The sequence below is a fragment of the Atheta coriaria genome, unplaced genomic scaffold, assembly GCF_025399875.1.
Source record: "Atheta coriaria isolate IRGN ID8LTWV9N9 unplaced genomic scaffold, Caltech_Dcor_3.1 hic_scaffold_3_pilon, whole genome shotgun sequence".
NCBI lineage: Eukaryota > Metazoa > Arthropoda > Insecta > Coleoptera > Staphylinidae > Dalotia > Dalotia coriaria.
Window position 1 is genome coordinate 9,422,303 of NW_027045445.1, and position 23,808 is coordinate 9,446,110.

The following is a 23,808-nucleotide window of genomic DNA, read 5'->3' on the forward strand; positions in this document are numbered from 1 at the left end:
GGACTAGAATTCTTATTTTTTCTTGAAGAAAAGGTAGAATATTTAATTTTAGAATATCAAGTTTCATATTTTATTTAAATTAAATGACCTTGGAACCTCTATTATGCCGCGCGCGCTGAATTTTGTTTTCACATGGCTAGTCTCATAATATTGCCGTCAGATAGCGTTACGAATACCGTTTGTTCACGTTCTAGACTTAAGTGCTCACCATAAGTAGATAAAACTAGTCGCAGCTGATTTGCGCAGCTGAGTTGTCTACTTATTTACACGTTTGTGATATTCGTGAAGTGTTAATGAAGTGTTTTGTGGTAAGCGGAATGGCGTTGCAGTGAAGATCCGTCGGCCGTCGTCCGTCGTCCGTCGGCTTTCCTCCCAATGAGCAATCAAGTAAGCATATGAATTTATGATATAAAGCAATGCATTATTTGTTGCGTATGACACTGGTTAACTACCAGTCATTTCTACGACGAATTAAAACTTATTCTAGTTTGTATTTTCTACGTTTCAGGACTTGCCTTTTATTTGCGGTGTTGATGTTCATTTTCAAATTACAAGATTGCTGCGGTTTTATTGCCGGTTACTGTGTGACTTTGTCGGTCAATCGAATACATATTCCTGCCATGTTTTTTCCGTCATTAGGAGTTCTTTTCGTGCTTGAGTAAGTAACTTTTATCTGACCATTTCGAATGTTTGTTTTCTCCGATGTGTGAATATATTATTATTTTATTGTATCATAGAGTATAAATTAAAGCAATATTTGAGATTTGATAGGCATTATTAAATTGCTTATGACTGACATTTTCATGCAATATCAAGTTTGTTGCATATATGATAAAATGTGTTTAAAATTTAAACCTGCTATTAGTAGATAGTCGGTTAGATGGCACTACGACGCACGTTTTCGCGTTAAATATTGCTTGTTGGTGGTAGTGAGTGCACACCGTGTCCGTGTGCGATCACGCGATTTCGCACAAGAGATAAGTTTGTTTACCTGCTGATATCACATCTTACAGTTCATATTGGCATCGTCTAAGCAAGTATTCTTCAATTCTCAAGTCATGAATATAACTAACAATTTTACATTAGGTGTAATAGTTTATTATAAAAATCTAAACATTAAATTTATTGCGAGAAATATCCGTAACGCGAGTTATTGAAAGTTGTGTGTGTGTGTCGTAGTACTTGTATATTAAGAATTAGGGGTAGAAGTAACTCGTGTTCAGGGTACCGTACGGAGATAGCGGTAGAAGTGACTCGTGTTCACGGCACCGTACGAAGGTAGCGGTAGAAGTGACTCGTGTTCAGGGCACCGTTCGAAGGTAGCGGTTAGAGGTCACTCGTGTTCAGGGCACCGTACGAAGGTAGCGGTAGAAGTGACTCGTGTTCAGGGCACCACACGAAGGTAGCGGTAGAAGTGACTCGTGTTCAGGGCACCGTACGAGGCTAGCGGTAAAAGTGACTCGTGTTTACGGCACCCTACGAAGGTAGCGGTTGAAGTGACTCGTGTTCAGGGCACCCTACGAAGATATACTTATTTTGCCTATTTTAATACTTTATTTTATAGATATATTAATAGTCGCGGTGTTGTAAACATCAATTATTTAATTAACTAAGATATACAGTAATCTTATTCGAAGACAATTAGAAAATAATAAATTATTTATTTATTTGTATTGGTACATTACAAATTCCTGTTTATCTTTATTCTTATTGCGTCCAAAACCAATATATTCTTTTCTTATGCCGAGAAATATTGAAAGTAAAAGCATATTTCGTATATTGTGAATTTTTACTTTCGTCTTCTCAACTACGTGTTTACCACTTCGTTTGTGTATAAACAACTTTTTGTTCGACTGACGCTACGTACGCTATCGCTTATCGCTACGTACCTGCCTTGTACCTGGTTTCGCGCAGCGCACACGGGAGTCGTTTCACCGCGTAGTCCGCGAACGCGTGTCTCTAATCGCCACGCGTTTTCAGACTTAAATTATTCAATTAATCATCGTGTATTCTTTTCGTCATCAACAAAATATTCGAAACGAGCATGTGTGCCTGTTTTGTTTGATGAGTTGTGGCGGTTAGACTGTTCTTAAGTGAGATATAAGTGTCCGTTAATCTCTGCGCGAGTTTTCAGTTGATCAGATTTATTTCTGGGTCAAAAATTTCTTCATCAATGCACTGGTACGTGTTTAATCACTTTTTTTCGCGGATAGTTAAGACGGTTTAACTTAAATTGATTATTCCATTTGAGGGATATTAATTTTGCAGATTACAAACACGTGGTAGCATTTTTATCAAAATTCTCAGTCCTGTTACCGAAAATAACATGCATAATTTAATTATTACAAACACTGTCTTAAAAAGTATCTGAGGATTATTAAAATGACAATATTCATGTGGTCGACCACGCTCACTTTGCCGTCGACCGTCGGCTCGTTCCTCTTTTCGCTGAACGAAATCTAATTACACTCCTTATCATCATTAAATTAAAAAGTTTCTTGTTGATCTAATATAATCTTATACGTTGAAAAGTTTTTCGCTATAATAGTTTCCATATATCTTAATATTTACAAGTAAATAGTTATTTTTATCGTATTTACATACGCTTGCCGTCTGCTGATTTGGATGTTTTCCGCCTGATGTTCTATCAATTTATGATGATGCTTCACCCGTCGGTTACCTTATGCAGTTGATGATATCAACTGATAAATATATACACAATATATCAAAATGTAAGTGTTTTATTCTTATAGCAACTTTTTTACTTAACTTTTCCGATGATTTTTGGGTAAAATCTTTGAATTTATGTTAAAATATAGTTGTTTCGGTATAAATTTCTTTCGTCATGATGTGAATGTTGATCATATTTGTAATTTTTAAAATTTTCCTTTTGTATCACCCTGTATATATGTTTTCCTAACAGTACTTTAGTAAATAGCCTTTATTTGTGAGTTTTGAGTGTTCTTTGTTTTAAACTTGGGATTTTTAAGTTTTTTGTAACACCCTGTTTAATAATTTCCCGGAGCATCGGGTGGAAACGAGCAATATTTGTAGTGTTTTCCTTTTTTGGTTGAATTTTCTATATGTGACACCGTGAAAAAACAGCGATATTTGAGTGTTTAGATGATTTCCTGTCTGCACCTAATTTTCTTTTGTAACACCCTGTATATTTATTTCCGTTTTCAATCACGATGATAATTGACTTTGCTAATTGCTTTATCCCGCTAGAACTTCACTAAGTGGTACGCGGTTGCTTGCGCTGTTTAGCAGGTCGTAAGTCCTGTTTCAATATGCCAGCATGAATTTTGTTGACTTGTAAAATCTATACTTGTATTATTTTACATTGTATTTATTAATAAAGAAATGTTAAGAAATATTATGCCTTAGGCTTTGAATGTACCCCTTCTATTATTTCAGGTACAGGTCTCTAAGAGAGTTCCCTCTCTCAGGGCATGATCCCCACTATAAAAATTGTTAAGGTATCCTGTATGATTTGTGTACTCCATCTTTCATTTCAGCTACAGGTCAGAATTTGTAAGAATATTTTTAAGTGTCACCTCTCTTGAGGCGACTTAAAACTTAGAAATACCTAATAAGGATTGTCCTTATAAGGAGTTCCCTCTCTCTGGGGATGATCCCCCACCATAAAAATTGTTGATATGCCTGATAATTTCGGGGATGAAGCGCAGAGACATCGTAGCTGTAGGATGGGCCGGGAGCAATGGACACATTGATTCGAAGCAGTGGACTGTCTAACGACACGGACCAAAAAATTTAAAAATCTGATCCACTCCTGTTGCTCTTTCTTCTAACTCCTCCTTCTTCTCTACTCTCTGTTCTCTTCCTTCTGTCTTCTACTTTTCTCTGCTGTTCCTTCTTCTACTTCTCCTATTTCTTCTCTGTTCTCCGTTTCTCAACTTACTTTCTTACTTCTCTTATTGCCTTCACTTGTATTTCAATTTCTCTTTCGTTGCAATTCATATATGCAACCCAAATTACACCAGATATTTTTATATTTGAGAAAAATGCCTCTTATACCTGAGATTCGATCCGTGTCTGCTAGTATGCCAGCAGGTACACGTCTCCACTCGACCACCGAGTGTTTTTATCATTGTTATTTGATTCTTCTATATATGTTTCTGGTTTTATGATGTTTTTAAAAACAACAACATAATTCAAGCAACAGCAATACATTGTACACGCTTCACGCACATAAGATTTATATACTAATATATGATTTCAGACACAGATACTGAAAACAACAAAGGGGACGCAAGAAAGAAATAAGAATTAGTTTATAACATTGCAATGTATTTTATTGTCAACATTCAAAATACATATATCTTTCAAATAATAGAAAACATTGACGAATCTCAAATCTCGTAGCAGTAAAGACTTACTTTAAAATGTGCGCACCTCCAATACTTCTTTCATGGATATCGCAGTTTCCATGACTCCCAAATTCAAAAACTGAGCACCAACGTTGTCTATCCGCAGGAATTAATAATAAATCCAAGTTTGGTCAATATGCGAGAAGATAAACGACTGCCGATGAACACGCACGTGGCGCATATAAGACCTACACCGTGGCAGATAATTCCACAACCGAATAATACTTAGCGACGGCCGACGGAACATCCCAAGTGCACAAGCGAACCGATGATTAGTTGGGGTTGCGCCACATTAGCCTGTTACGAAAGGCCGATGAAGGCAATTACAGAATTAAAGTAAGAAATGCGAAAAGTCGCACGAAGATCGACTGACGAACAAAACACGTGTTAACCGTAGCACAGCGCGCGATCGACTAAACTGTCGAGAGAATTGATATCAGGCGTAAACAAAGCAGATAGCCCCTACCAATACTTTCAAAAGAAGCAAGAAAACTGACGCGCTGCGCCGACACAAGCAGCATAGCAGACACCAAACAAAATTAAAAGCATCAGGGTAGTATTTATTACTTTTGATTCATTCAATTTGATTTGAGTACCGCTCTGTTTGTGTACCAATAATCCTAAATTATTAAGTACATCATTTCACAACTTGCTTATTTGTCATACATTTTAAAATTAAATTAAAAATCCTATCTTACCAGTGGTGGAGTCGCAAAAGAGGTTTAAATAGGTATTACAAAATAAATATTATTCCATCCAAGTACGCGTCTCCGTCGACTTAAGCCTAGTAATATTATTTAAGCAATGTCTTTGATAGTCCTGACGATGTCCTCACCGGTGAAACAATTGTAGATCCTTCAATTAAACCAGTGCAAATAACGCTCAGAGAAAATACATTTATAAGTTAAAAATTTACAAGTTTCGACTTGTAATAAGCAAATTTAAGTGTCGATTCTGTACCACCATAGTGCATTTAATGTTAAACGCTATTTGCGACACATGACAACACATCCATAGCAGTAAATGGCTACCTAATGAACTTGTTGATGAAATGTAAAATGTTATTTTGAATTGACTATTTAAAGTGTTGTGCTTTAACGCTGCACTTAACAAAGCAAAGAGTAAAAGCAAACTAACAATTTACACTTGATAAACAATTATTGTCCAGTTTTGGGCCTCTTTCGCATACCTCCGTGTACTGTATCTTTTTGCTTTATTATCATTTGTAATCTACTGCTTTCAAACAATATTTCAAACAATTTAAAATTATTGTAGCATTTTGTGCACAGAATCAAATTAAACCGAATTTTGCTCATTTTAGTCTAAATTAAATTTATAACAAAAGTTTTACGTTGCTTATCTCAGTCAAATTAAAAAAAATAACAAAAGTATAAAATATGGAATAAAATAACAATTCAATTTTATACCCGGCGTGGAATTGAATATGTCTATAGTAAAAACAATGCCTTTCATCAATCGACGACGCCGCGTTAAACCTAAAACGCACACATTATTAGAATGAAACGTATGCATATTTTTAGTCTTTCGTGATAAGAAATGCCCCAAAATATATGGAAAATCATAGCAAAAATAAAATATTATATAAGATTACTTACATTTTGGGAAAAATTAGGCAGTGTCCTGAGAACACGTTGTAAAGAAACCTAAAGATGTTTTCTTGTTAGGCTTGTTCTATTTTCAACAAAACTCTCTCCAATACAGGGCGAGAAATCATTTTGTCCGCCACCATAATCTGCGTAAAAAAATTAGGAAAACATTAAATTCTATCTCTTACAATTTGAAACAAGTCCGAAAATCCTAAGCGTTCTGAGGAAACCAAAAGACGCTTATCGTCATGAACGCGATAGCCCCGTGCAGATTAATAGGTCGCTTCCACATCCACCTGAGGTGAAAACAAAACTGCGTTAGCATAACAACGAACAAGGAGTAATTCAAACAATTTACATCCAATTTACTCACCTTGGTACTGCTTCTCACGGCAAAGTAGACTAGAATCCGAAAATCAATTTAACAGCCCATCTTCTTAAAAACGGTTCTGTTGTTCTTAAGACGGCGCTCCCGAGAACTATGAGAAAAGAGAAATGAATATAGTAGGTTATAGCAGTATTTTTTATTTACAACTTCTAAGGCTCACATAGAACACAAACATTTTTGCAAATGGTTACTTCACCCTTTATGTGTGTAGGACAGTAAAATATTCCTTATTTCTATTTCACTGCTACAGTGATGGAATTATAACACTCCACATTGTAAAATTGAATTAAATAATTGTATAAGTTGTTATATTAACTTAATAAAAACAATTGTAAAATTTTATATATTTATGTTATATGTATTATATTGTATGTATAATTGTGACAATTTACCGAGGCTAAGTTAACACACACGTGGTTTGTAAAGCGTACTTTACACTTTATAAAACACGTTTAAATGTGAATAAACTTATTTTTATTTCCTTTTCTGTGTTACAGTGTTATAATTGTAACTCAACACCATATAAAATTAACCTAATAATTACATAAGTTATTACATTAACTTAACAAAAATAAAATTTTAAATATTTATGTTTTATGTATTATATTTTATGTTGGCATTCGTGGTTGGTATAACTGTAACAATCAACCGAGGCTAAGTTAACACACACGTGGTTTGTAAAACGTACTTTACACTTAATATAACACGTTTATATGTCAATAAACTTATATTTACTTCCTTTTCAGTGTTAGTGTTATAATCGTAACTACACTTTTTAAAATTGAAATAAATAATTATATAACTGATTACGTTAACTTGAAACAACAAAAGATTTTTTTATTATATTATTTATTTTATAACTTAGATACAGCCAAATTTCCACCGTGTGTTTTAAAAATTCACACAAATCGTAAAAGTTTCCGAGCAATTTTAAGGCATTTCTAGCGTGATTTCAGGGGCGGCAATGTTGCATCGTATAAAATGCCTATCGCTTTATCTAAATTTGAAAATATCATTAAAATCGCACAAACGGTTCCCGAGATACAGCCAAATTTCCACCGAGTGTTTTGAAAATTCACACAAATCGTAAAAGTTTCAGAGCAATTTTAAGGCATTTCTAGCGTGATTTTGGGGGCGGCAATGTCGCATCGTATAAAATGCCTATCGCTTTATCTAAATTTGAAAATATCATTAAAATCGCACAAACGGTTCCCGAGATACAGCCAAATTTCCACCGAGTGTTTTGAAAATTCACACAAATCGTAAAAGTTTCAGAGCAATTTTAAGGCATTTCTAGCGTGATTTCAGGGGCGGCAATGTCGCATCGTATAAAATGCCTATCGCTTTATCTAAATTTGAAAATATCATTAAAATCGCACAAACGGTTCCCGAGATACAGCCAAATTTCCACCGAGTGTTTTGAAAATTCACACAAATCGTAAAAGTTTCAGAGCAATTTTAAGGCATTTCTAGCGTGATTTCGGGGGGCGGCAATGTCGCATCGTATAAAATGCCTATCGCTTTATCTAAATTTGAAAATATCATTAAAATCGCACAAACGGTTCCCGAGATACAGCCAAATTTCCACCGAGTGTTTTGAAAATTCACACAAATCGTAAAAGTTTCAGAGCAATTTTAAGGCATTTCTAGCGTGATTTCAGGGGCGGCAATGTCGCATCGTATAAAATGCCTATCGTTTTATCTAAATTTGAAAATATCATTAAAATCGCACAAACGGTTCTCGAGATACAGCCAAATTTCCACCGAGTGTTTTAAAAATACACACAAATAGTAAAAGTTTAAGAGCGATTTTAAGGCATTTCTAGCGTGATTTCGGGGGGCGGCAATGTCGCATCGTATAAAATGCCTATCGTTTTATCTAAATTTGAAAATATCATTAAAATCGCACAATCGGTTCTCGAGATGCAGCCAAATTTCCACCGAGTGTTTTAAAAATACACACAAATAGTAAAAGTTTCAGAGCAATTTTAAGGCATTTCTAGCGTGATTTCAGGGGCCGGCAATGTCGCATCGTATAAAATGCCTATCGCTTTATCTAAATTTGAAAATATCATTAAAATCGCACAAACGGTTCCCGAGATACAGCCAAATTTCCACCGAGTGTTTTGAAAATTCACACAAATCGTAAAAGTTTCAGAGCAATTTTAAGGCATTTCTAGCGTGATTTCAGGGGCGGCAATGTCGCATCGTATAAAATGCCTATCGCTTTATCTAAATTTGAAAATATCATTAAAATCGCACAAACGGTTCCCGAGATACAGCCAAATTTCCACCGAGTGTTTTGAAAATTCACACAAATCGTAAAAGTTTCAGAGCAATTTTAAGGCATTTCTAGCGTGATTTCAGGGGCGGCAATGTCGCATCGTATAAAATGCCTATCGCTTTATCTAAATTTGAAAATATCATTAAAATCGCACAAACGGTTCCCGAGATACAGCCAAATTTCCACCGAGTGTTTTGAAAATTCACACAAATCGTAAAAGTTTCAGAGCAATTTTAAGGCATTTCTAGCGTGATTTCGGGGGCGGCAATGTCGCATCGTATAAAATGCCTATCGCTTTATCTAAATTTGAAAATATCATTAAAATCGCACAAACGGTTCCCGAGATACAGCCAAATTTCCACCGAGTGTTTTGAAATTTCACACAAATCGTAAAAGTTTCAGAGCAATTTTAAGGCATTTTAGCGAGATTTCGGGGGCAACAATGTCGCATCGTATAAAATGGTTATCGCTTTATGTAAATTTGAAGATATCGTTAAAATCGCACGAACGGTTCCCAAGATACAGCAAAATTTCCACCGAGTGTTTTGAAAATTCACACAAATCGTAAAAGTTTGAGAGCGCTTCTACGTCATTTCTAGCGTGATTTGGGGGGGCGGCAATGTCGCATCGTATAAAATGCCTATCGCTTTATGTAAATTTGAAAATATCATTAAAATCGCACAAACGGTTCCCGAGATACAGCCAAATTTCCACCGAGTGTTTTGAAAATTCCCACAAATCGTAAAAGTTTGAGAGCGCTTCTACGTCATTTCTAGCGTGATTTGGGGGGGCGGCAATGTCGCATCTTATAAAATGCCTATCGCTTTATCTAAATTCGAAAATATCATTAAAATCGCACAAACGGTTCCCGAGATACAGCCAAATTTCCACCGCATGTTTTAAAAAGTTGCAAAATTTAATTGTTGTTATGTTCACATATCTGATAAGATAAACCAAAGTAGCAACACAATCCCTAGTGCATATAACAATGTCTAGATATAGCTAACAACTTACCCAGCGCAGTGAGTCCTCCTAATGCAGACCATCAATCAACATGGTTGCTACAAATGTCCAATTCACTCAGCGACCGCGTGCGCGACGCACAAACATGAAATATAAACTATGCCAAACTTGAGAACCAAATTGATAGTCAATGCGATAGTGATGATTGCAACTAAAAAGTTCAGCGCATGTGTGGCGCCCTCTAGTTACTATAGTTTTAACTAACAAGCGCAGATCGTGCATTGCGCCATCTATTTATTGAAGATTCAACTATAAAGCTAAGAAAGTACTAGCACCACCTAGTTGTGGGACATCCAACTGACGTACATTACAGTTTAAAGCATAGTAGAATGTGATATAAAATTCCGCGAAGATATTGATAATAATTGTTTTAAGTTGCTTAATTTAAATGCAAACTTTGCAAATCATCGAAGTCCAGTTGATCATATAAAATCATAGTAAAACAAGAATTAATTACTCTCTAATTAACAAGAAAGCAAATTTTTGACGACAATTATACTTTTCCTAATACTTGGCGAGACTGAACTTTACTTCTACGGGACTAAACAACACTAAGCCTAACTAAGCTAAGACGCAAGATACAGGGTTTTTTCTCTTACATTTTATTAAAATGTATCAAAAACACCACAACTTGATGTCAATGTCAACGTTTTGCATCTAACATATCTGTTCCAGAAATAAAAGATTTTTTAATTCTTTTATTCTATAAATATCGGTTATCAAAATAATAAAAAAAAGTATTACTTACAATGGATAGAAGAACAGCTACCTCGCAAAGTCGGATTCAGTTGCTACACCTTTGAAATAACAAACAAAATTCAATCCCTCAATATTGAAAATAAGTTTGTATGTTAAATATAAAACTTACTTATAAAAAAGCTAAAGGATTTACTTATTTACTTCTTCAATTGAGTACGGGAATCTGGTAAGAACAAATTCACTGGCTAAAATCACAAAGAACAAGACGCGTACCGAACCTCGTGCGATACAAACGTACACTACCCATACGATTAAGATGAACCTACAATAGGACATAAACAACAATTATGTTGACCCCTACAGGTGTACTCCGGAACTATACCTGGACAGCATAACGCTGGTTGAACACAATACAAATAAAGCTACGTTTATACTTACACCAGTAAATATAAAAACAAAGATTTCAGATTTCAACAAATGGATTTATGAGAGAAACCCCAAAAATAATAGTCGGGCCTCTAAAATATTTTAATGGATATCCTCTTCATAAATTAAGCCATACATGTAATTACCAAAAATGTTTTATGCAGTTTTCGCGTTAAAACGCAGATTTAAGCTTAAAACGTGATGTTTCACTTTAATTATATTTTTTAGAGATTGATACAACTTTTATTTGAGGTGTATTCTATTATAATGCAAATTACAAGTATAATTTAAGTACAGGTACGCAAGAAAATCAAAAAAATGTATTTTTGTAATGCTTAGTTGGTTTAAAACGGCGAATTAGGTATAAAAATCGCTGTTTTGGCTCAAAGTTTAATTACTTGTCGTTTTTGTGCAATTTTTTTGCGTTCAAACGCAAATTTAAACTTAAAACGTAATGTTTATATGACTGAATCAATTTATATTGTTAAATAAATATCAAATATTATGTTATCAATAATTTTTCTGCTGCTAGTTGTAATCAGATCAACAAATCCAGCGCCGACGGCATTTTTGAAGATTTCTTTGAAGTATTTTAATTTTAATAATAAAATTTGTAGGAATAATATTCCTGTGAAGTCCAAATTGAATATTATTGAAAGTAAATTACAGCATTCATAGGATTTAGTCACAAAATTATTTTTTATCGCAAATTAATACAACCACAACTTATCACATCCTGCCTCTCTTTATATGAATAAGAGCAAATATTAGTATTTTCGTTTGTTGTGGAATTTGTTTCACTCAAACGAACAGTTCACAATGTTGCGCCGCACCCACTGGGTGTTTGTCCTTTACGGGACCATTTTTGTGCTTATAACACCTAATTTATGTCAGAATGACACAAAACCACCTCACTCTGATTATGGGGCTCGACAGGCAAGTCGAAAAAGATTTGGTGAATGGTTACTGGGTAAACATTTTCTTCGCAAAGTTGAATATCCGGGATATGACGGATGGTACAACAATCTCGCTCGTCCAGACTCCGGAGCTATTGACAGGCCTCTTTTAAGAAGAAGTCCAGCTGCATATGCCGATGGAACCTACGCCCCTGCAGGTGGCAATCGTCCAAATCCTTTCGACCTCAGTGACCAGTTACTGAATGGCACTATTGGCTCCAGATCAAACACAGGTAAAACTGCGTTCCTAGTGTTCTTTGGTCAACAAATTGTCGAAGAGATACTTGATGCACAACGCCCAGCATGCCCACCTGAATATTTCAACATACCAATACCGAAGGAGCACCCTTATAGGAAACAGCATTCACATACAGAAATGCCACTACTGCGAACTAGATTTGATCACCGTACTGGGCATTCCCCAAATAATCCAAGGCAACAGGTAAGGGTTAATTTAAAAGTTCATAAAGTATTGATTGTGTGTGATTCAAAATGTCTAGTTGAATGAAATCACTCCATACTTGGATGGCGGGTTGGTATATGGTATCACAAAACAATGGGCTGATCAATTGAGGACCTATGCTAATGGAACAATAGACCCCAATGGTAAATTAGCGACAACACCTGGCGGGCTCTTTCCGGAGTATAATACCCATCGCCTTCCCATGGCCAACCCGCCACCCCATTCCATCATGCTAAGTTTATCAAGAATCACGAAATCTTACCAGTTACAAGATTTTTCAGTAAGTTATTATAGAGTAAGATTTAAAAACGTTATAATTACATCAAATGTAGAATTAGGAAACCCACGCGGCAATGAAAACACATTCCTGCTTACTTTTGGCGTATTATGGTTCCGCTGGCATAACTTCCTTGCTGAACAAATCAAACTCAGACAACCACACTTATCCAGCGAAGCAGTTTTCAACGAAGCACGTAAATGGGTCATAGCCACACAACAACACATCGTCATCGACGAATGGCTGCCTGCATGGCTAAGTAAACCACTTGAAAAATACAAAACCTATGATGCCAGCATTGATCCCCAGATAGATCAGTACTTTCAAACCGCTGCATTCCGTTTTGGACACACCCTAGTCACGCCCGGGGTGTATGTACGCGATTACAATCGGAATGAATGCGGATTTAATGCAATAAGAATCCTGGGTACAAAGGCAGTGCGCACGTGCAATGCCTTCTGGAGACCACAAACCGCCTTAACTGCTAAAGTGAATAGTACAACTGGAGAGATAGTCGACATTGACCGTCTCCTGATGGGTATGGCTAGCCAACTGTGCGAGAAAGAAGACCACGAAATAGTTGAGGACCTTCGCGGTAATGTTTTTGGTCCTCTGGAGTTTCCACGCAGAGACTTAATGGCAATTAATGTACAACGAGGTCGTGATCATGGTTTACCAGATTTCAACACGGCACGTCGGGCTTATGGTCTAAAACCCTACGCATCGTTTGATGACTTTAAAACAATAACACCAGAAGTATTTCTTTCTTCAAATATCAGTAAACTTTTGAGTTTAATTAATATTTTGTAGGTAAAAGAAAGACTGAGGTTACTTTACCGCAATAATATTAATAACGTCGATACCTGGATTGGAGGGATCCTGGAAACCACATCCACTGGCCCAGGGGAATTGTTTGAAACAATTATTTTGGACCAATTTCGACGGATTAGAAACGCTGACCGTTTCTGGTACGAGAATCTGGAAAACAGGTACCATTACTTGTTTCTATTAAAATTCTACTATTACTCATAATATCAATTGTAGACTTTTACAGCAGCAGAAGTAAAACGCATCAAACAAATCTCTGTGTACGATATTGTAATGCTGGTAACCAAAATGGACGCACTTGACATTCAAGAAAATGTTTTTCGGGTCCCTTCAGATGGTAAACATTAAATTTCCTCTCAATACTACAAATTCTTCATCTGTTATTTTCAGATTCTAAAATCGGGGAAAAGTGCAAAAAGGTGTTTGTAAAATCAAGCAGCTCAGGCTGCCAGAACTGCTCCCACCTTCCTATTTTAAATGCTGCGCAACTTAACGAGCCATGTGTCCAAGGCACTACTTTCGATTACTTTTCCGGAAGTGAAACTTCCTTCATTTTAACCTTCACCGGTGTGGCCACGTTTATTGTCTCTGCCCTTACTCTAGCTTATGTTTTAATGCAATGGCGAGTTCGTACCGTTAGAATGGCTAGTCCCACTCCTACCAATGGACAAATCTACGACGCAAAAGAAATTACCGGTCCACGTTCACCCTCACGAATTGTTTTCGTCACATTTGACGAGAGTAAAAAACAAATTCTTGTAATGGACCCCAAAGAAACTCTTCTACGTGCAGTAGATTGCAGCAATGGAATCACTTATATGTGCACCATTGATAAACCAGCGTTAGTAATCAAAGTTCTCCATGGTTACGACCTTGTGTTAATGTTTAAGTACGCTCCGCTGCGTGCAAACTTCGTACAAAGCTTAACATTATTCGCGGCAAAAATTCAAAGTGCTGTCCATGAACACGAAGCAAAACTGTTGTATAAAATAGCTGCTAAAAAGGTCATCACAAAGCAGCAGCGACAAGCAGAAGTAGAACGGTTTTTCCGGGTTGTTTTTGGGCAAGCATTTGTTAAGTCCTATGAAAGTCAAGAGAAAAATATGGTGGATGATACATCACTCAGTCTAGTGGAGACTGAGCTCACCAGATTTGAATTCGCCGAGGCATTAAGCATGGATCCAAAGAGTGCCATAGCCATGAGCATGTTCGATCTGGTCGACAAGGATAAAAACAATTTTGTTTCGTTCCGAGAGTTTATCGACTTTATTGCTACTTTTGCTGAGGGGACCGCTAAAGACAAAGCAAAACTATTATTTAAAATGTATAACATCAACGACGAGGGAAAGCTACCGATTGAGACCTTCAAACAATTAACAGGGTAAACTATTGATTAATTATTTTAAAACAAATATAACTTTGTCTCTAGATCATTTTTAGGTCGGTCTTTATCCGAGGTAAACGAAGTTACACTTAATAACTCTATCGATGAACTGTTACGCAGCAAAAACCTCCATGGAAAAACAGCGCTGACATTTGACGACTTTCTATCTATCATTAACGAAGATTACGATACTTTGAACAATGTTAAAGTCAATTTGACCATTGGCAAAAAGAAATACAATACTGCCCAACAAATGGTGGATGAAGTATATGCGTGAGTACATTATACCAATTCAACATTACTTATTTTATAAAATTTACCTTTTTTCTGCAGAGATGTAAGGCGATTTGGGGCAAAACGTCAAGAAGAAACAAAGTTACTCAACGATGCGGTGATCAATGAAGAAACCATGTCATCTCGATGGAATTTTCTTCGATACGTGGAACGCAAATCAAAAGAAATATTTTGGGTGACATTGTATACTTTGGTCATGATTGCCATTTTTGCAGAAAGGGCATATTGTGCGTAAATTAATATTATCAATCATGTTAAATTAATTCTGATGATGATAAAATAATTCTGATTAATCCTTTATGTGATAGATTATTCGGTTGAGAGAGAAGTAGGCGGTTTGAGACAAATTGCTGGCTATGGAGTCTCAATTACACGTGGTGCGGCATCCGCCATGATGTTTACCTATGCATCACTGTTGGTGACAATGTGTCGTAATATCATTACCATCTTGAGAGACACCTCAGCAAGTACATACTTTCCCTTTGACTTCTGCGTGGATTTCCACAAATATATTGCGTTCTGGGCACTTGGATTCACTCGTAAGAATTAATTCCCAAATTTAAAACATTTGTTTATATGATTGGATATATTTTAGTCCTGCATATTATTGGCCATTCGCTGAACTTCTATCACATCTCAACGCAAACCGCCGATGATCTGACGTGTTTGTTCCGAAACTTTTCCATGCGACGCACGAGTTTCCAAAGTTTCATTACTGGTGCTGGGGAACCATTACAGGCGTAACTGGGATATTACTGACGTTGATCTTGGCTATCATGATGATTTTTGCTCAAACATGGTTGCGTCGTCGACTGTATAACTATTTCTGGTACACGCACTCATTGTATCCGATATATTACATTTTGATGGTTTTGCATGGCACTGGACAACTGGTACAACCACCAATTTTCTACTATTTCTTTCTGGGACCTGTGATTCTTTTTTCCATTGATCAATGCATCAGTATCAGCCGGAAGAAGACTGAAATCATTGTCGAAGATGTTAAAATATTACCTTCTAGTATGTTTACTAAATATTCAGTAACAGAAAATGTTACTAAATTATTTTTATATATTTCCAGACGTAACGATGCTAAAAATTGCAAAACCACATGGATTTACCTACAAAGCAGGTCAATGGATTCGCGTCGCGTGCCTAGGAATCAACGCCCATGAATACCATCCGTTTACACTATCATCCAGCCCCAATCAAAACTATATTTCTATCCATGTACGCGCGGTAGGTCCTTGGACAAATGCGCTACGTCAGATATACTCCGATGCGCAACTATACGACAGACCATTTTCAAAATTATACATCGATGGACCATTTGGCGAGGGTCATCAAGATTGGAACAAATACGACGTGTCTGTTCTAATCGCATCTGGCATCGGCGTTACTCCCTTCGCAAGTATTCTCAAAGATATCGTCTATAAGTCTAATTCAGAACAGTTTATCGGCAAGAAAGTCTACTTTCTATGGGTATCCCGTTCGCAAAAACAATTTGAATGGTTAGTAGACCTCCTGCGAGAAATAGAAGAACAAGACAAGCACGATGTGATCAATCCGCACATTTACATCACCGAATTCTATGAAAAATACGACTTACGTACTACTCTCCTGTATATCTTCGAGAAACACTATCAGAAACTGAACAACAAGTCGATGTTTACCAATTTACAAGCGGTCACACACTTTGGACGTCCGAATGTACCACAATTTTTAAACACTGTTCTCACTCTTCATTCACAAGTAAACAAAATCAATAATTTACATATAATACATACTAACAAAAATTGTTACAGGTCGAGAAAGTCGGTGTGTTCAGTTGTGGCAATCCAAAGATCAACATGGAGGTCGCCGCCAGCTGTAACAAGATAAACAAAGCCAGCACCGCCGGCATTTTGGAGCATTTCTCCGAAACTTTTAATCATTTTCAAACTCGTCTCAAACTTGTAATCCTAGGTGATGTAAAATAATATCATTAACCCTGATACAAACAACAGAATATTAGCATAGGTCTTGCTTGATTCACCACATATATCTATTAAAGCCTCCTGCAAAACAAAAACAAAAACAAAATAAATATTTTTATATCTTTTCACTAATAATAATAAATTGACTTACGTCAGGATGAGAATTAAAGCACTCTGTTAACCCTCGTCGTGGTAAAGTAGTTAAATCAATCTTCTGACATGGATGTTCCACTCCAACCGGGTACTCCACAAACGACGGATCAGTGGTATAGTTTATATCACGTTGCGAATGACTTACATTCACCGCGACAATAATCAGATTACTGTTACGGATGTGCTTGATATAAAATGGCCGAGAGTAAGTTCGAGGTACTTCACCACTGTATCCACGCTTTACTTTTGTGTGATTCATAATAAAGAGACTACGCTGTAAATCGCATGGGTAATACGTGCGTATCTTCTCTTCTTCTTTCGGTTGTACAATTTCAATTTCATCATCGGTTTCTGATGAGACAGTAGCCTCATCATCATCGTCTTCATCTATTCTAGGATATGGAGTAGTAAACATGTCTTCCGCAGCGATAAAATTCGGGTCCCACATGTGGTACAATTGGGTACGCATAAAAAACCATAACATGTTTGCAAAGAGACCGTTGATTATACTTAGAATTAAATTACCAGGCTTAAATTTAAATTAAATTAAATTTAAACAATGATAGTTAATTTATATCGCAATTGTGGTTATGTTTACCGTTACAAGACGTCCAACATCACTGGATTTTGCAGATTCATTAAAGCATAAACCTTGGAAATCGTAGACTTTGATTTCTTCAAATAGATTTTCCACCAGCATTGAATGCATGACCGCACCTTCAACTTCACCGAAAAATTTTCCGGTGTTATCCAGTGTGGGAGATATTAAAATGTATCCACTGTTATCAATCACGTAACAATCCAGTAAATCACCACAAGGAGTAGCATTGGCGTCCTGTTTAAGAAAGTTTAATAAAAATCAATTTAAAATGTTTTAGATGACTAAACGTACGACTTGTGTTGTAATCTCAAAAATCTCTTGTAGAAATGTTTATGTGAGAATTGGAAGCCAACAACAGACGCGGGTATTTTATGAACGCCATCTTGATAAAATATAGCAGAGCTAGACGTTACTAACACATCAGGTTGATCTCCGATTTCAAACGGCACAGAAAACACTGATGAGTTATCATCGTGTTGATTTTGAAGCACGGCACTTTTATACCACGTTTCATCAATTGCACGTGAATGCCAATCACCAAATTCGCTAAAATCAATAAATAATTAATAAAAAATTTCGCTGGTTAACAAGTGAAATAATTACGTTTTGTATTGTTTTCATCCTCCCCGAAAATATACTCCCATCGAGTAAGTCCACTCATAGTCGCTACGAATCTCAAAGTGGCATTGTAGCGCAAAAGAGAGTTTCATCACGTTTGGTCACAAAATTCCACTTATCATCGTAATCATTCATTGTTATCTTCGCATCAAAGATTAAACGTCGCATGAGGTCTTCATCGCAGTAGTAATCGTCCTCACCAAGTGTAATACGGCCACATTCAACTAGACGCCATTTTGATTAATTTAAAACAAAATGATAATATTTACATTACCTTCATCATTATCCTCGACGTATATTTGATTATAAGAATCCCAGTGTTGATTTTTCGCTATGTGTTGCCGGTGTTTCAGGAAAGAGCTACCATTAATTCGTTCAATAAAATGAAGAAGCTCTTTTTCAGGAGAATCAAATTCATGTCCTTCTAGATAGTGATATTTACAATACACCCTAATATATAAATATTAATATTAATTTTATTATTATCATTATATATTTTAATACTATAATTACCATTTAGGGTGTACCCTCCAATTGCTACCATTAAAAATTTCCTTTAGGAACACGGTGACATTTTTCCCAATATGCGCCGCTCTCTTCACCTCATCCTTAACAACAATAGACAAATTCCCATATTTATCAGGCATTGCAAGACCCAAAGAAAACGGTGTACCCTCAATCGGAGAATAATAATAATCATAACTTTGTCTGGTAATCCTTCGGATATTATCGTAGTGATACTTTAAAGTAGCATCATGAAAAGAACCACTTTGCCCATCGACCAAAGCCTGCCGTAAACGATAAACAGTCGAATTGGGATCTATTTTCCTTGGTGGTAAGTTAACATCATGTTGTTCCACCTCCATAAAGTCCACACTGTTGTAATTCTCTTTTAAGACTGTTTTATTAAAAACCGGCCGGAAACTAGGATGCATTATGATATATCCATTGTTGCTCACGAGGAAAGCATAACCCATCACACCAATTTTATACGGCATCGTTAATTTTCGTATTTCATCAATGGGTACATCAGTTGCAGCCACTCCGAGAAGTTCAGCAGTCATAGTGTCGTTTTCATTGTTTATTTTCTTATCGAATGCAGGTACGGCAACAGATGTAAGAAGACGATATGGTTCATTAAACACCTTATCATTTTCATCGTCATATGTGGTGTCTGCATAGGCGTGCGTCCATGAAACCGGATGTACATCACGTTGTAATACTAAAGGTCGTGCTATTACAGGAATATACTTGTATACAGATCCTGTGACTTCTTCCAAAGACTCCACATGTGAATAATATCCTAAGATATTTCAAAAATATAAAATATTCTTCTTTTTCTTTTATTTTACTCCTTACCTCTATTCGTACAAGCTGCCCACATGATTTCATTCACATTCAACACCTCAACACCTATAAGATATGTAAAACCCGCACCGGTATACTAACCCCATCAGTATTATTAATTCTATTATACATATCAAACACAGTGCTTAAATTCCCCGCAATACCATCGGTGACCAACATAATCATCTGGTTACACTCCATGTTCGCACCACATCGTTCTACGGTTCGATATTTCTCCAACAAAGCAAAGGCATGTTCCAGAGCAATGGATGAGTTCGATTTGTTATCAGGGTCTAAATTCTGCACGGCTTTCTTAAAGGTATTTATATTCTCGTTGGTGGCCTGTACAAGCATGTCTTCGAAACATGGTACGGTATAATTGGTACCCATGGAGTAGTTCATCACATTAATGTAGTCATTATTTGAAAAGGTATCCAATATACTGGATATGGTCAAAGATGCGATGTGTTTACGCATGCCTTGCATGGATCCAGAAGAATCAACCAAGATAATCACATCTTTTGTGCACGTGGCTGCTTCGATGAACCACGTACGGGTACGGCAATCAAAAGATCTATTTCGGAATCATCTTGCATCCATCTCATGGCTATTATCATGAATTTACGAATCAAAAACTTAAACTTAAAGTTTTTAATTTTTAAGTATTACAGGTCTTACCAGGATAATGGCGCATCACACCAGTGGTACTACCAAAATACTGCCAGGATAATGATGGATCCGATTTGTAATTTTGCACAAACACCTCATCCAATGCCTCAGACCATTCAATATACTGTTGGGGACTTCTATCTACAGTTAAATATTAACTGTAATATTACTATTGAAGGTACCACTTATTTCTTTAGAAACTTACGTCTATCGTAGATATTTAAAGGTACATGCACAGAACTATGAGTGGTGTTGACAGGGATGTTGTAAAATGTGTGTCGTTGTTAAGGACCATAGGTATATACATCCACCGGTTTGGGGCGATAGGGTCAGGAATTTCTAAAGCATCGGGAGGTTCACCCTCAACCGAAGAGTATTTCGAGTTGTAGTAGTAATACTCTGTGTTATTCGAGGTGTAATCGAATAATTCTGCTTCGGATTCGGCAACTTGTTGAATACACTAAAATATTATCATTTTTTTTTGGTGATTTTAGTGTTTGTGTAGTAACACTATATAAAATTCTTACTCGAACTGCGTCTATTTTACGATCGACCATGCGCTCGATGTTTTCCTTGATCTCAACTAATAAAGCATTTGGATTTCGCACGTCTACACGAGCATTATGTGTTTTATATCTCTGTAAACTCCAGAAAGTTACATTTTACCCGTTACTGCTTATAGGTATATTACCTTGGCCATAGCTGTGCGATTGGTGATGGCATTCCCCAAATCGTACAGCTCTCTGCTTAATTTCTCGGCCCATTTTGCAATACTACGCATAAAAATTAACTTTTAAAGTTTAAGGGTTAATTAAACGGTCGATGTGAATTGGAGCTTACGCTAATCCTTGTTCGGATGACTCCGTTTGATGGGAATGCAAGCCTAGGACGAAGAGACACGCAAAGATCCACTTGCACGAGATGTGCATGGCCGCGTGTCCATGAGCGTCGCGACGCTCGCCGCGCGTGCTTAGCCCGTCCGGTATGCCGACCACTGACCGACTGGATTATAAATAAATCGAGAGCGGGCCTGCGCCGCTATAAAATCTCGTATTTTATTTATAAAAGCGTCGACGTGCGCAATTGGGAAACATTTGCGAGGAAACAAATTCGCTGTCGATACTCTTTGATTTTTACAAATTTATTACATATCTGACAAATGTATAATTCGTAGATACAATTGAAAAGAAATAGAGCTGATAGTTGTTTATTTAATAAATATTTATTTAGTTTATTTATTCGGACATTTATATATAGCACATCCAAAGTGAGTGTTTTCATTTTCTATGATTGGAGACGGTAAAGAGACGAGTTTTCTGAAAGGGTTGGTTGATACGGGGTTTGGGATTCTCGATGTTTTGCTTTGATTGTTTCAAAAGGCAGAGAGCAGCGGAGTGAATTTATAAGTTTAAAAGTTTTAACTACTAATATTTAATTTATAATGTAATGTGGGTTGCCTACGTTAAAACAAATTCTCCAATTATGTCGTACTATAGAAACTTTTGAAATCAAAATGTAACTATAGTAACGCTACTGTAAACAAAACCTGACGATACAAACAACATAACGTAATTTTATCCCCAAAAGTATTAAATTTACTTTACCAAAAATGGACCCTTTATACGTCGCATTGAGTCTGTACCGACGAAGACATTTCGACAAATGTGTAGACTTGTGCACCCTCATATTAGAAAAACAACCCTTGGACCAAGCAGCATGGTGTTTAAAAATGCGTGCCATGACACAGCGTGTCTACGTTGACGACATCGATACAGAGGATATAAACGAAACAGATTTTCTAAACGAAAACGTTGTGGCAACAGCACCACGACCAGGCACCAGCATGCGACCAGCCACTAATTCAAACACCAATAATAAAGGAATCGGGTAAGTAGATAATAATTAAATATAAAACACAAAATATAAATATTAACAAAAACATAAACAATCCAGGTCAAGACCTCGTACTTCTACCGGCCGTCCCATCAGTGGAGTATCACGTCCTGGAACACAATCTCGTCCTGGCTCCTCAGTCCTCGACCGCCTTAAAACCGCACGTCCATTGACAGGACATTCAGCTCGCGCCATTCGCTTGGGCACAGCCGCCATGTTCTCTCAACGTGACGGCCCCTTTATACAAATATCCCGGCTGAATATTTCAAAATACGCTAAAGACAAATGCCTAAGCAAACCACTCTTTGAATATATGTACTATCACGAAGGTGACGTACGTAATGCAATGGAACTAGCAGTCCAAGCCACCCAAGCTTCAGAATTCAAAGACTGGTGGTGGAAAGTTCAACTAGCAAAATGTTACGTCGCATTAAATTTACTCCGAGACGCCGAACAACAATTACGCAGTGCTTTAAAACAACAACAACATTTGGAAATATTTCTACGTTTAATACGTATTTATTTACGAATGGATCAACCACTCAGCGCTACAGAAATCTGTCGTGCAGCGCTCACAGTCTACCCGGAAGATGTCTCCATTTTGACAGAAATGGCGCGCTTGAATGAAGCTACCGGTGAAATGCAGGCGTCGATTAAATTCTACCGCAGTGTGGTGATTGAAGACGCGATGAACACAGAAGCGATTGCATGTATCGCAGTGTATCATTTCTATAACTATCAACCGGAATTAGCGCTGAGGTATTACCGACGCGTATTGGCGATGGGCGCGCACAGCGCCGAACTGTACAATAATTTAGGGTTATGTTGTCTGTATGCGCAGCAGTTAGACTTGGTTTATGTATGTTTTCAACGCGCGTTAGATTTGGCAACAGATCCGTTGATCAAAGCTGATGTTTGGTACAATTTATCACATTTAGCACTGGTAAATAATTAATAACCTATAAAAATTAATTTACGTAAAATTAATTTATAATATTTTACAGGGATCTGGAGATATTGAACTGGCACTAATGTGTTTGAATCTGTGCATTTCTTGTGATCCAAACCACGCGGCTGGTTACAACAACTTAGGGTATTACAACATAAACTTGGACGCAGTAATTTAGCAAAAGCTTATCTCACCACAGCGATGAAACACGAATCGGATTTACAGGAAGCAAAAACTAATTTGGATCTATTGACACAGACTTAATAAGGTTATATCAATATGACACAGCAGCGCCATCTGTTAACCAAGTATTAAACTTATATTAATCTATTATGAAAACCGCGTGAAGTAGGCACTTACATTATGTAGTAGTTTATAGATAATAAAAAAACGTTTTTGTTTCGAATTGGTGCATCTCGTGATAAGGGCTCCGCAAATGAACCGCGAAGCGTGGCGAGGCGCGCGGCATGCGAGAACGCGTCGCATAATGGCCGGAATGAAACGTACGTACCCTGCTTACTTACGAACGTGATTTCTCCGCGCGGAATGTAGCTGTGGAATGTAGCCTCTGGTCAGGTATCC

The 23,808-nt window shown here is 36.8% G+C and overlaps 2 protein-coding genes, 2 long non-coding RNA genes and 1 pseudogene across 7 annotated transcripts; 3 read left to right on the forward strand and 2 right to left on the reverse strand.

The window, feature by feature from the left end:
• Positions 1-10: 10 nt before the first annotated feature.
• Positions 11-3,376, forward strand: LOC135803996 (uncharacterized). The gene is made up of 2 exons (XR_010550950.1): positions 11-387; positions 509-3,376. It is a non-coding gene; the product is annotated as an uncharacterized lncRNA (long non-coding RNA).
• A 1,554-nt stretch (positions 3,377-4,930) lies between these two features.
• On the reverse strand, positions 4,931-10,511 carry LOC135789539 (uncharacterized). Of its 4 annotated transcripts, none has more exons than XR_010547596.1 (4): positions 10,442-10,511; positions 6,372-6,477; positions 6,008-6,294; positions 4,931-5,887 (listed from the first exon to the last, which is right to left on the reverse strand). It is a non-coding gene; the product is annotated as an uncharacterized lncRNA (long non-coding RNA). The 4 variants fall into 4 exon arrangements; XR_010547597.1 differs by lacking the exon at positions 10,442-10,511 and adding an exon at positions 6,583-6,778; XR_010547595.1 differs by lacking the exon at positions 10,442-10,511 and adding an exon at positions 6,560-6,778.
• Positions 10,512-11,618: 1,107 nt separating this feature from the next.
• Positions 11,619-16,999, forward strand: LOC135803992 (dual oxidase 2-like; annotated as a pseudogene).
• LOC135803993 (voltage-dependent calcium channel subunit alpha-2/delta-3-like) lies at positions 16,740-21,400 on the reverse strand. Its single transcript, XM_065317744.1, is given in 17 exon segments — positions 16,740-17,077; positions 17,148-17,678; positions 17,748-17,984; positions 18,038-18,298; positions 18,355-18,446; positions 18,449-18,592; positions 18,643-18,818; positions 18,882-19,671; positions 19,728-19,799; positions 19,802-20,285; positions 20,288-20,322; positions 20,394-20,525; positions 20,590-20,655; positions 20,658-20,844; positions 20,912-21,022; positions 21,076-21,157; positions 21,225-21,400. Coding segments are annotated over 17 exon segments (3,585 nt in total). The 5' UTR covers positions 21,314-21,400; the 3' UTR covers positions 16,740-16,981.
• A 538-nt stretch (positions 21,401-21,938) lies between these two features.
• Positions 21,939-23,567, forward strand: LOC135804088 (tetratricopeptide repeat protein 8-like). Its single transcript, XM_065317842.1, has 3 exons — positions 21,939-22,271; positions 22,338-23,220; positions 23,282-23,567. The coding sequence occupies exons 1-3, from the start codon at positions 21,994-21,996 to the stop codon at positions 23,402-23,404; spliced, it is 1,284 nt and encodes a 427-aa protein (XP_065173914.1). The 5' UTR covers positions 21,939-21,993; the 3' UTR covers positions 23,405-23,567.
• The last annotated feature ends 241 nt before the right edge of the window (positions 23,568-23,808 follow it).